Source organism: Eucalyptus grandis, chromosome 7, assembly GCF_016545825.1.
Source record: "Eucalyptus grandis isolate ANBG69807.140 chromosome 7, ASM1654582v1, whole genome shotgun sequence".
Taxonomy (NCBI): Eukaryota; Viridiplantae; Streptophyta; class Magnoliopsida; order Myrtales; family Myrtaceae; genus Eucalyptus; species Eucalyptus grandis.
The window spans coordinates 41,312,195-41,326,607 of record NC_052618.1 but is presented as its reverse complement, the minus strand read 5'-3'; the positions used below and the strand labels follow the sequence as shown (position 1 = coordinate 41,326,607).

Below are 14,413 nucleotides of genomic sequence, written 5' to 3'. Positions count from 1 at the left end.
TATTTAGATGACTTAGAGTTGCAATTTCATTATTTCCCTCAACATATCCCTCGGAGAATACAAAGACTTGTCTGCCCACATGCATGTTTGAAGAAGTAATGCATGAATATGAAAGACCATAATATAAGCACATAAGAAATGAGAGAACACAATAATATGTATATTCACAGCCTTAGCTATATGAATGGGGACTCAAAAGGGAGTGGGGACACCCCATTTATCTAATGTCTTGTCAAATTATTGCATCTTGTGGACTTATGCAACATGCATAGCTTTTTTTTTTTTTTTTTTTTCCAATGATAGAGCTCTATCGATTTTGAATCTTATGAAGGTATTCAGATCATTATAGTCTGAAAAAGGAAAATAGATTTGCATGGCGATTGAGGCAAAAATGCTTGACAGTAAGACATTGAAGGCAGAGGGAAAAGATCAATAATGCTATGGAACAACTTATTTTTTTTTGCGTGAGGTATGGATAGTGGGGTTTGGTCGAACAAAATGGTCATGCCAAATCAACAATTGACATTAATTTTTTTTTATTTGATGGCTGAGAACATGCACGTAAGTTCAAGCCCATTATTTTGTTGCATGATTTTTGTCGATTAAATCTATGTATTTATGCAACTACTCTTCTTTTAGAATAGTAATAATTGTTGAAAGGATGTTGTGGAAAACCCAAATCAAGCATAGTGCACTTTATCACCATTGGTGAGGGACAATTGATTATGAATCCTTTGTAGATATTTAATCATTGAAGTAAAAAAACAATATTCATATCATTGAAGTCTAAGAAAGGACAAAAATATCAACGAGGCAAAGATGCTTGACTATGCATCATTGATGTGAAGTGACAAAAGGAGCAACGAGAGGTTTGAGGAATCTGCTAAGCTATTCTCCAAACTCAAAGCTCTATAAGACAAAAGAGTACATTTGGACCTTACTTATGTGGGCATGGTACAATCATGAGATTGTGGTAATAATGCATGGCTGCCTTCTTCAAATAAGAACTTTAATAATTAAAATATTTACCTCGCAATGCTCTGTTAATAGCAACTCATATTTTCAAGTACCTACCATTTGTAAAAGACGTGATTTAATTAAACACTGTCAAAAGATTGCAATGCGATAAAAGACATGGTTTATAAAACTACAAGCGACATTACCAAACTCTTGTGATTGCCATTCAAACTTGGCAAAGAACAAGGCATATGTAATTCAGTCTTCATCGTTTCGATAAGATGTGATGGATCATCGGTTTCGCCATGCACAATATCTAGATGACTTAGAGTTGCAATTTCATTATTTCCCTCAACATATCCCTCGGAGAATACAAAGAGACTTGTCTGCCCACATGCATGTTTGAAGAAGTAATGCATGAATATGAAAGACCATAATATAAGCACTTAAGAAATGAGAGAACACAATAATATGTATATTCACAGCCTTAGCTATATGAATGCGGACTCAAAAGGGAGTGGGGACACCCCATTTATCTAATGTCTTGTCAAATTATTGCATCTTGTGGACTTATGCAACATGCATAGCTTTTTCTTCTTCTTTTTTTCCAATGATAGAGCTCTATCGATTTTGAATCTTATGAAGGTATTCAGATCATTATAGTCTGAAAAAAGGAAAAATAGATTGCATGGCGATTGAGGCAAAAATGCTTGACAGTAAGACATTGAAGGCAAGCGAAAAAAAGGAGTGACAATGGTTCCAAGAACACATGCCACCATGAAGCGACGTGTGGAAGTTGCTTCACAGGAGAACTTTAGGCTAGTTTTCATCTTGGAGATATATGGTCCAACTTACCTTGTCGATTATGATTGGATGAGCTAAAGACATCATTACATTTTAATGATAATTGTTTCATTTCACAAGCTTAAAGCCAGAGAATCCAAACTATAGTTTATACACTGATTAATGCAATAATGATATGTCATAGCTTATTATTTTTGGTGTGAGGTATGGCATAGTGGGGTTTGGTAGAACAAAATGGTCATGCCAAATCCAATAGCTCACATTAATTTTATTTTATTCGATGGCTGAGATCATGCACGTGTTTGGCCAAATTCAACTAATGATTGCCCTAGTTTGGTTACAAAAATAAGAAGCCTTTAATAAAAATTTAAGTGTCAACATTTGTCATTGGAAAACATCTATTGAGATGCAAAGGGACTGGACCATGATGATGTATTTTTTCATGGATATATATATGTATGTATGTATGTATGTATGTATGTATGTATGTATGTATGTATGTATGTATGTATGTATGTATGTATGTGTGTATATATATATATATATTAAGGTGATTGGTTACATAGTGGAAACTTCCAGTCTAGTAATTTGGAAACTATCTTTTTGGAATCGGTTCCCAATTTTGAAACCAGATATTGAACTAATCGACTTTGGAATGTGCCTTTTTTTTGTTTTGTTTTATTAGATATACAATATGCATCGTGTCAAATATGAATATATGTCTTATAAATAGCAAATAGAATCAGATTTGGTAAATGAGAAGTAAGTCTTCATAGACCACAACTCCTTTGAGGTAATTCATTGTGGAAGAGAGATGTGAGATAAAAAAAAAAAAAAAAAACCTACTAAAGTGAGAACTTTTCAAGAGGGAAAAGATCAAAGAAATCGAGTATTAGTATAGAGAGAGTGAGACCGCTGAGAGTTTGTTTGCGTGTGTGTACGTGAGAGAGAGAGAGAGAGAGAGAGAGAGAGAGAGAGAGATAGTTGTGCAAAAAAGTTCCCAAATTTTGTGTTGGTTTTGACCAGTTCTACCCTTGAACCAGCCTTGACAAGTTTGGTTCTTGGGTAGAACCGACCATTACAATGCATAGAAACCAAACCTATCAAAGTCAATTTCCAAATTTTTTACAGAGGCACCAAACTGGTCTTTTATGAATCGAACAAGATGGGTTGGTTCCAAGGTTAAATAGGTCTGATTACATGTCCCTAATATCTATGGCTTTCTATGTTGGAATTTAAGTGATTCATTCTAAAATAACACTAAAAAAAAAACTCTCACAACATCATACACGGTATCAAAGGAAGATTTTTTAAGTTCAAATTATTTAAAACCCCTTATTTGTCTTTTTTATTATATGTTTCCACTCTTAGCCTCAGAATGAGGGCATTGTGGGCCCTCCCTATTGCTAGCAAGAGTCATTAATCGTTGCTGGGGCCCAAGTTATTTCGCTGTCTAGAAATCCTACAAAGGAAAAAGAAAAAAAGAAAAGAAAAAAGAAAGAAAAAAAAGAAATTTCATAAAACTTATTAAAATATTACAAAAATCATCATCATCACTTTTGGTATAACCTGAAATATAAAAAATGGGAGGAAATAATTGTGAAATTTCTATGTATTTTAATGTGTGTAGAAGAAGAGAACATAAGATAGGCTTTATTAAATGACTATCTAAAATAAAATAGCAATCAAGGATATGCATAATCCAAATGAAATATAAGTGCAATCTTGAGAGATGAGGATAATCAAAAGAAATATCCTAATTAACTCTAACAATATGTTCGATTAAAATGTGCACATTAAATCCAAAAAAGTGAAAGGCACACACTTGCAGAATTTCAACAGTTGAAGCATGGACAGTTTAGTATAACAATTGGAGCATGCCTATTTTTATGTGCGCAAGGGTCGACAGGACTTCATGCAATGTGGGTTCCATGTATTTATTTATTTAATACAAGATGCATTAAAAGGAGAAACTGACTTTGACGACCCAGTTCCACTTTTACTCCTGGTTTTTAAAAATGAAAATTCACAGCGAGGAATTAATGTTAGTCCCTCATTAAACATATATAATGCAATTCATGCTTTGCAAGGTAATAATCATGAAAATTACTTATTTTGGGAATAATGAAAGCATTTCCTACAATATGAATATTGGACCTTTTGTTCAATAGTAGCACATGGATCATTGTAGCTATATCTAGGGGTGAGCATGGTTCGGGTTGAGCCAACCCACCCCCTAACCCTAGGACCAACCTGCACAGTACTAGCCCTCAATTTTTGGGACTGAGGATCGATCCTATTAAGCTTGGGACCGAGCACCGAACTGACCCAGTGGGTTTAGTTCGGTTTCAAGATCAACTCGGGACTAACCAATAATTTATTTATTTAATTTTTTGTACTCTCTAAAAAGGCAACTGAGGACCGGACCAACCCAATGGGTTTGGTCCGGTTTTAGAGTCAACCTAGGATCAATCGATAATTTTTTATTTCATTCTTTTTGTACTCCCTAAAAAGGCAAGCGAGGACCAAACAGACCTTATGGGTTCAGTGACGAGCGAGGCCAGCTAAGAGGGGTGAGCAATGAATGTCGAGTGGGATGAGCATCAAGCGTCGAGCAGGAAGCAACAAGCTAGGCGAGCATCGAGCAGCAAACGACACGAGTGACCCAAAGCTAGTGAGGCGAGTGTTGAGTGGCGAGCGGAGAAGTTGTTTATTTTGATTTTGGTAAATTAAAGACTAAGAGGACAAATAAGATAGAAGAGAATGAGTAATGAAGGAGGATGCCGTGAGGAGCTATTTATGCCCTTTTGAACATCGTGAGAACTCCTCACAAAAACATTTTTCTCCTTTGTAAATTATAGTTGTTGACGTCGTAAAAGACATTAAAAGATCTAAGTTATTAAAAAATAGTGTAAAATTACTTGAACTCCTCACAAATGAGCTATTTAATGCTGTTGACACCATTTATTTTACAGTTTTTCTATATGAAAAATAAATAATATATTATATATAATTAATATATATATAGATATATATAAAATCAGGGTTGGTCCGGGTTCGACAGACCTTAAACTCCAAAGACCAAGAATCAACCCGCACAATATTGGTCCAAGAATCCTAGAACCAAGGACCACCCCGATCTCCCTAAGAACCGAACTAGGGCCAGTAGGGTTGGGCCAGTTCAGGATTGGTCTAGGGTTGACCCTAGACTGATGCTCACCCCTAGCTATATCTCTTTGGTTCTCAAAATTCTAAAACTCTTGGAAAGAATAAAACCTATCTTGGAGAGTAGATTTTCAAGAATATGAACCCATCAACAAATCATATTATTAAATCACCTTATTTTAAGAGTTTAAATCAATAAATTATAAGTCTACTAGATTTATTAACTGCTCAATCCCTCTTCAATTAGCTGATAGGGAATTTTTCTCTATGATACGCTCACACTTGTACATTAATGAATACCTAACATGGATAATGACAACCCAACAATACTCTTCCTCATGCTAAAGATATATAGATAGTGCCTAAAAAATGGTACTTTACCAAACACTCAACACAAACCCATTAATTCACAAAGAAAAATAGCAAGCACACCACCCGCGTAAAGAAAAAATTTACATGAACTTTCTATTTGCCCCTACTTATGTAAAACTTTCTTACGTTACTATATGCTATGGCCACTCTTTCATAAATTGACTTTTGTATCTATAAGATTCCCTTTTTTTAGAAAGTACATCACTTCATTGATGGAAGCATGTCATATAATACAACAAGCACAAGGAGCGCAACATCACTATGCTAGTCTTACTCAAAATTAAGAAAAAATATTAGCTGCACAAATTGTGCTCGCGCCACAAAGTAGATGACCATCTGTTAAGTGACATGTCCACAAATGGCCCATTTGTCGGATTTTTCTCTCCTTCTCTCTCTCCTCTTGTAGACTCGCACCTCCATTTTTCTTCTTCTTTGTCGGTTGTCCCTTCTTTTTTATTTTCTTTTTTTCGCTTTCTTTTCCTTCCACAACTTGTGTGGTTAATATTTTCTCACACAAATGGCCTCGCATGCCCTTAATTTACTCTTAACATCCGATCGATGGTGTACAAAACCACATGTATAGAACTTTTTTCACATTGCTAGTGTATGTTATGGGCGCTCTTTCATAAATTGACATTTGCATCTATAAGATTCCCTTTTCTAGAAAGTATATCACTTTATTAATGGAAACATATCATATAAAACAATAGGCACAAGCAGCACAACACCATTGCGCTAGTCCTACTTAAAACCAGGGGCGCGAAAACTAAGCTTCATATACTCATATCCATGGATGAGACTAGAACTTGCTTTTCAGCGTGAGCTCATGCTGAATCAACTTCGAGAAAACATCCATGGCGTCGCAAGTAAGCCCCAGGGACACAACCAACTCATCGCTCTCCCTGCTCCGAGAAGCGACCAAGATGAGTTTGTCAGGGACCGTCGCGGGTGCCACCTGGAACGGCCTCCCGAACCCGAAATCTATCTTGTAGAAAGGGAGCTGGCTCCACTTGCTGATGCAGCAAGCGCTGCCCTCGCAGTCAACTAGGACCTTGTTCAGCTCGACGTAGTCGATGGCCGACCTTATGTAACTCTCGGTGACGGATGCGAGCGCCTCGTGCACAATCCTAACAGCAAACGAGAAGGGATTGCTGGTCAATTCACCCGTGCTGCACTCAGCACAGGACCAAGCGATGCCGTTCCCGAAGTAGCCACTCAGCAACGGGGGGTTGAACTTGGGGCGGCCGTCGACTGCAGTGAGTAGCTTCGTCGTCTCGTGAGGACTAATTCCAAGAGCTTTGGTTCGCGAGATCCACACGAGCGCCGATATGACTTCAAAGGTCGTCGGGACTACAGAAGAGCCATTCTGGGTTGCGATTCTTGCCGCTTTCTTGAGCTGAATGAGAGCGTGTGGCTTGAAGCAGAATGATCTGTAAACAAGGGGCTTGGTTTGAGGGTTGACCACGAGTCCGGGCCGCTGGTCTCTCGGAGCATACTCGTGGTGGGGGAGATCGACACGCGGAGGTTGCCTCGAGCGCAACACCGATCGATCAAGAAAGGGAAGAACTGATGGCGGCTTGGCTCGAGCTAGGTCATTCCAGCAAGCTATGAAGTCCATGAGGGCTTTCCCGTCGACGAGGACGTGATTCATGACGATGCCGACGACGATCCCTCCGCACTTGAATGTCGTCACCTGGATTTCATGATAAACTATAAGTGGATATCTACTTGTGTGTACTAAACTAAATAAGATCGTCGGATCTAGCAAAACCCACCATTTTCAATAGTATTTACCTGCACCGTTAGCAAAGGTACTTCCAATATAGTCGAGGCTCCATCGCTGTGCTTCACGAGTTTTCGCAGCATGGTGGGATTGATGGCACTGATATCGCCCAGCATTGCAATGTCATCCTCCGACATCGCTTCGACGAACGGAACACCTTCTCCAGTGCATCTTCACCGCCATCCTCCCGTCACTCCCCATGACAAGTCTGCCAGCAAATGGATAGAACTCGACCAATGCCTTGGCCAGTGACTCTCTGATTGTCTCGATCGCGGTAAGACGCCTTCCCCTCCCTTCACCCTTGAAGGTGATCACATTCTCAATCACGTACGGGAAGGTCTGGTCGAGGTTCGAGAGAGCGTAGAGCCCACCAAACGTTTCCCTCGCCGGAGAAACATGAACTACGTTCGCGATCTTCACATCAAGCTTTCGCGTAGCTCCGGCGTTTCTCGGCTTCTCATTTCCTGCTTCTTTGCAAAGAATAATCAAAGCTGTATTTATTTATTTGCAGGCTTTCGGTGATACCATGGTAAATGTACGACTTGCTAATTGCTACAAATAACCCTAACCGTAATAAAAGGGTAAATTACAATATCAATTAATATAGTCCACATTAGGAAAACTCTTACACTGATCAATCATATACGAAATTGACCAACCATATTTGTTTATATTGGTTGCATGAAAAATTACATGATCTTGTCAATTAAATATAAATATATCATTATATATTTGAATAAATGCAGATTAAATTCAAAATGCACATGCTACGTACCATTCTTGCTTTCATCCTCAAATGACTCAAAGGTCCCTTCGAGAATTGTGGTACCCATCCTGTGGATAACAATTATGAAACATTGAAAAATTAACCGATTAACCAACATAAAATATTCTTATGAGCATTCGTAGATTTTGCAATCAATTTGCCTCACTTTGATTTTTTTTATCGGCACCGAACTTTTATTTCTTCAAAATTGATGACATTTTGACTGGGATCTAACCAGCTTTCCAGTCAACTTTGACTCGATAGAGACACTGAACAATTTTCTCACTCATAAGTATCATTGTAGATGTAATATTTAAACTCACATTGATATTTTTAATATATAAAAAAAAACTCTAGTTAAAATTAATCAAACTTGAATGCATATTTAATGTGCAAGATAAAAGAAAAAAAGCACATACCTGAGCAATTTCAACTTTTAAAATTTTCGAATGTTGAGTTGCAACAATTAGAGCAAGTCTGTATTTATATGTGCGAGGTTTGACAGGTCTTCTTGGCCAAGCCCTGAGTCAACCCAACTATGTGGGTTCCATGCATTAATGATTTCAATACAATATGCATTCCAAAGAGAAAATGACTTTGAAGACCCAATTCCAAAGAGAAAATGACAAATTCTTCTCGCTCCCTTCACAAATTCAAAGATGTGATCCACATAAAACACATGAATCACGCCCACAAGACAAGCCCACAATCGGCACTGACACCCACCATATTTGTAGGCATGCATGCAAATTGTGCATGTGCATGGACACACATTTAATGAGGTGGAATAGATGAGTGATAATAGTCAAACAAACGTGTGCCTATAATCCTTGAAGATAATTGTGAAATGAGGTGGGCCACCGTCTTTGAATTTATTGTTCCTGGAGAGAAGGAAGCGTAATAGGAGTCTTCTTCATGCATTTGCAGCAGGTTGTGGTCCCTTTATTTAATGCGGAAGATTGTGGATGCCTTCCCTTTCGACTGAGGCAACTCACTCTTCTTTGACTTCACTTGCCCACCTAAAAGTCAAAGAACTTAAACCACTCATGCGGCTTTCTTTGGCTTCTTCCTTCTACACATGGACATAAGATTAATGGCAGAGCAAAATTTGAAGACATCACAAAGTCTCCCCTGAACTTTGTTTATTTGGCCAGACTTATTCGTATTTGTCTAACGGGCTCAAACTCGAGACATAATTTAACAGTTTACCTTTAGTCTAGCTAGAAATGATATCTTTCTTATTTATTAGTGTCAAATGCACACTTTGCCATGCAATTTATTCAATGTCCTTGGTTGCTAGTTGTTATTATAATAATTGTGCATCCGCATAATCACTTCACATATTAGGGATAGATCTAAAATCAATCCAAATTACCTGATAAATATATTTTTGTGAAATGAACAACATTAGACACCGGTTATTGTTCATCACTGTTCATCTTCTCCAGTGGAGAAGTTGATCAGAGGTCAACGACCACCGGCCAAGGGGTCGCGCGTGCTGGTGACGTGCCAGCGACCGCCGCTGAGGGTCGACTGACCCTCCGACCGTCGCCCCTTCAACTGTCGCTGGACCTCAGGCAACGCCTGGGTCACGCTACCCAGGCTAATGATGGCTTAAATCGTGGGTCTTCGTGGCCAAACCCTGGGTCAACCTAGCTATGTGGGTTCCATGCATTAATAATTTCAATACAATATGCATTCCAAAGAGAAAATGACTTTGAAGACCCAACTCCAAAGAGAAAATGACAACCTCTTCTCGCCCCCTTCGCAAATTCCAAGATGTGATCCTCATAAAACACATGAATCACGCCCCACAAGAGAAGCCCACAATCGGCACTGATGCCCACCATATTTGTAGGCATGCATGTAGATCGTACATGTGCATGGGCACATATTTAATGAGGTGGAAGAGATGAGTGATAATAGTCAAACAAACGTGTGCCTATAATCCTTAAAGATAACCGTGAAATGAACTGGGCCACTGTCTTTGAATTTCTCATTCCTAGAGAGAAGGAAGCGTTATAGGAGTCTTCTTCATGCATTTGCAGCAGGTTGTGGGTCCCTTTATTTAATGAAGAAGATTGTAGATGCCTTCCCTTTCTACCGAGGCAAATCACTCTTCTTTGACTTCACTTGCCCACTTGAAAGTCGAAGAACTTAAACCACTCATGCAGCTTTCTGTGGCTTCTTCCTTCTACGCATGGAGATAGGATTAATGGTAGAGCAAAATTTGAAGACATCACAAAGTCTCCCCTTAACTTCGTTTATTTGGCCAGACTTATGTGTATTTGTCTAACGGGCTCAAACTCGATACATAATTTAACAGTTTACCTTTAGTCTAACTAGAAATGATATATTTCTTCTTAATTAGTGTTAAATGCTCACTTTGCCATTCAATTTATTTGATGTCCTTGATTGCTAGTTGTTATTATAATAATTGTGTACGCACATAATCTCTTCACATATTAGGGATAGATCCAAAATCAATTCAAACTGCCTGATAAATATATTTTTGTGAAATGAATAACATTAGACATCAGTTACTGTTCATCACTATTCATCTTCTCTAGTGGAGAAGCCGATCAGAGGCTGACAACCGCTGGCCAAGGGGTCACGTGCACTAGCGACGCACCAATGATTGCCGCCTAAGTGTCGCCCAACACTAGCGACCGTCGTCGGACCTTAGGCGACGCCTAGGTCGCACGACCGAGGTGACTAATGGCCTGAATTGCGAGTCTTCGTGGCCAAGCCCTAGTCAACCTGGGTACGTGGGTTTCATGCATTAATAATTTCAATATAATATGCATTCCAAAGAGAAAATGACAACCTCTTCTTGCTCCCTTCACAAATTCCAAGATGTGATCCTCATAAAACACATGAATCACGCCCACAAGACAAGCCCACAATCAGCACTGACATCCACCGTATTTATAGGCATGCATGCAAATCGTGCATGTGCATGGGCACGCATTTAATGAGGTGGAAGATATGAGTAATAATAGTCAAACAAACGTGTGCCTATAATCCTTGAAGATAACTGTGAAATGAGGTGGGCCACTGTGTTTGAATTTCTTGTTCCTAGAGAGAAGGAAGCGTTATAAGAGTCTTCTTCATGCATTTGCAGCAGGTTGTGGGTCCTTTTATTTAATGCAGAAGATTGTGGATGCCCTCCCTTTCGATTGAATCACTCTTCTTTGACTTCACTTGCCCACCTGAAAGTCAAAGAACTTAAACCACTCATGCAACGTTCATTGGCTTCTGCCTTCTACACATGGAGATAGGATTAATGGCAGAGCAAAATTTGAAGACATCACAAAGTCTCCCATGAACTTTGTGTCTTTGACCAGACTTATGCGTATTTGTCTAATGGCCTCAAACTCGAGACATAATTTAACAGTTTACCTTTAGGCTAGCTAGAAATGATATCTTTCTTATTTATGAGTGTTAAATGCTCACTTTTCCATGCAATCTATTCGATGTCCTTGGTTGCTAGTTGTTATTATAATAATTGTGCACCCGCATAATCACTTCACATATTAGAAATAGATCTAAAATCAATTCAAACTGCCTGATAAATATATTTTTGTGAAATGAACAACATTAGACATTGGTTACTATTCATCACTGTTCATCTTCTCCAGTGGAGAAGTCGATCGGAGCCAACGACCGTCGGCCAAGGGGTTGCACGCGCCGGTGGTGCGTCGCAACCACCGCCTGAGGGTCGCCCAACCCTGGCAACCATCGCTTGACCTAAGGCGACGCCTGGGTCACACGACCTAGGCGACTAATGGCCTGAATCACGAGTCTTCATGGCCAAGCTTTGGGTCAACCTAGCTATGTGGGTTCTATGCATTAATAATTTCAATACAATATGCATTCCAAAGAGAAAATGACAACCTCTTCTCCCTCCCTTCGCAAATTCCAAGATGTGATCCTCATAAAACACATGCATCATGTGTAAGTACCGATCTCTTATTCGGGACAGTGCTAAGCCTCTTACCTCCTTAATCTAAACCTAAGTCTTGATGCTCTACTCACTTTCATTGACCTATTTGCCAGTCGACAGTAGGCATGTCGTGCGATCCCCATTTACTAGCTTGCCATTGCACACCCCATGGCCGCATCAGTAATCGACGGAGCTTTGGCTTGCGACGCCGCAATATGAAGCCATCCACTGCCATGTTATTAACCCACTTGATCGAGAACGTTGGTGTGACATCCTGAAATTCGAGTCCTTTGAGAGAGGAATGAATGTGAATTTCGTCAATGCATTATTGGTTGATCTCATTCGGAATTGATCACTCCTGAAATACTAACCTTGAGGGAAAAGGCTAATGAGGACAGAACTCATACGACTAAAGAACTTAACCTGGGAAAACAACTTGACCGTGAGACTTGCATGAGGATGATCCTATAGATAGGCAGGCCAATTTCAAGGACGACTAGAAGTCGATTCGCGGACAGAATATAATGGAACGATAGGTGATTCCGTTTACTATTATCGAACCCGCGACTGACTCTATGTCGATCCTTAGTAATTGTGTACTTTGAAATAAGAAGCTATTCTCCACAAATTCATGTAGTCAAGGACGTCTATGTGTCAAGATGTCTTGAACGTGGTTTGGCACGAGTTGGTTACGTGTGAATCATCGAAGCCGTCTATCAGTCTAAGTTGTACCAAAATGATATGTGAGTGAAATTGACATGGCATGAGTGTCCATGATTGGACTTCGAATGTTCGAGAATGTCCGGGATAGACTTTGGATGAAGCGACTTCGTTAGTCGACAGCATCAATTAAGCCGAGTTTTTGGAAAAGGGATTTTCAGACTGAGGAAGCGAGCCCATAAAGAAGTGGGCCAGGCCAAGTCAGTGTGGGCCTTAGGCCCAAGTGGGACAGCCACCATAGTAATCAACTATTTATTCTTCCAAGCCCATTACCAAGCCTTAAGCCCATTTGATCCCAACAATACCCGAGCCCGTTCCTATTCATTTCCAAGCCCATTTCTTAGGCCCGCCCATCATTTTCAGCCCAAGGGCAGATGGGGAAATGTGTAAGGTGAAATGGCCAAATTGCCCCTAGTTGTAAGGAGAAAAAAAGCTAGAGAAGAGAGAGAAAGTGATGATGTCTTGCATAGGGACTTGAAGCATGCATTGAATGGCCTTAATGAGGCCTTGATGGTAGCTCTCCCATCACTCTCTCTCCTCCTCTTTAGCCCCAAACCGGTTGACCATCTCTCTCCCTTGTTTTCTCTTCTTCCAATTTTTGCTCTAGCTGACCTTTCTCCAAAAACTTGAGTTGTTCATTGTCTTCCCATGAGAATCAGCCTTAGTACCACCCACCATCGCGCTCAGAAGGCCCAAACCGTTTAGGAGAGCCCGACCACTCATCGAATGGAGCTGCTGGCCGATCCGTATGCCAGCTTAAAGTTGTCGGTTGCCAGTCCATCAGTTCGCCTATAGCTTGCACTATTTCGTGTTTTCAGCCATTCTTCTCCCATTCCGACCCTTCCTTCGCCCATCTCAACCACCACCAAGTCCCCCTTGAGCCCCAAGTGCTACCGGTTGCCAGCGACCCACTCGTCGGAGCTCGTTTAGCTCCATTTCTCCTCCGGCAAGTCAGTTTTCCATAATTTCAAAGGGAAGCAGAGCTTGTGGCTACTGTTTCAGCCTTGGGACCACCTTTGACTGCTATGGTTGAGGTCCCAAGCATAGCCACCATCGTCGCAGCCACATCTATGTATCTTGCCCACTTAACGGGTGAGTTTAGCTTAGGGTTAGTTTAGTTTGATTTAATTCTAGTTAAGGAGATTTAATTAAGTTATATTAGCCCTAAAATAGGTGGTTAGATGGATGGATTAGATTAATTTAGCTTAATCTTGCTTTAATTGCTTAATTGTGCTTATTTGTTTAATTAAGCTTGTTTTGCTCAATTAAACATTTGTTTGTTTTAATTAATGTTTTGTTTAATTTCTGAGTTTAGTTTTTATTTATTTAATTCTAGGAATTCACTGTTCATGCGACACTATTCACAAAATTATTGTTCATGTGCACTGTTCACACAGTGATGTTCACAAAGTACTGTTTATGGGCACTGTTCACGTGCACTGTTCATCCAGAATGTGAAAAGTGTCTAAATTCATATGTGTTGATTTTATGAGATAAATTGGATGTGTTATTGCATAAACATCCGCATAAAAAGTATGTTTTCCACAAAGAGGGGAAAATGGATTGTCTAAGGGACATTGGAAGTGGATCGCTATTATGAGAAAAGAGAAAATGATTTGAAAGTGTATATGCAAGGGTGTGCATTCGCTAAGTGCACAAAGATAAAAAGGGAGTTGTGGTGGTCTGCTTGCGTATTAATTAAGTTGAATCCATCCTCCGATGTGTGTCGGGTGGGTGATGCTCCTATGTGAAATGCCTGTGTGGCGACAACCATACCTGTGTGGCGGTAATAAGAACATGCATGTATGGCGTAGAACAAGCCTGTGGCTAGAACGTGCCTGTGTGGCGAAGAACGTGCTTGTGTGGCCATATTACTATGTGTTGGATAATCGTGCATGTG

The 14,413-nt window shown here is 39.8% G+C and overlaps 1 protein-coding gene across 1 annotated transcript; it reads right to left on the bottom strand.

Moving 5' to 3' along the window:
• Positions 1–5,954: 5,954 nt before the first annotated feature.
• On the bottom strand, positions 5,955–7,541 carry LOC104417171 (omega-hydroxypalmitate O-feruloyl transferase). The gene is made up of 2 exons (XM_010028486.3): positions 7,093–7,541; positions 5,955–6,991 (listed from the first exon to the last, which is right to left on the bottom strand). The coding sequence occupies exons 1-2, from the start codon at positions 7,216–7,218 to the stop codon at positions 6,098–6,100; spliced, it is 1,020 nt and encodes a 339-aa protein (XP_010026788.3). The 5' UTR covers positions 7,219–7,541; the 3' UTR covers positions 5,955–6,097.
• Positions 7,542–14,413: the final 6,872 nt, after the last annotated feature.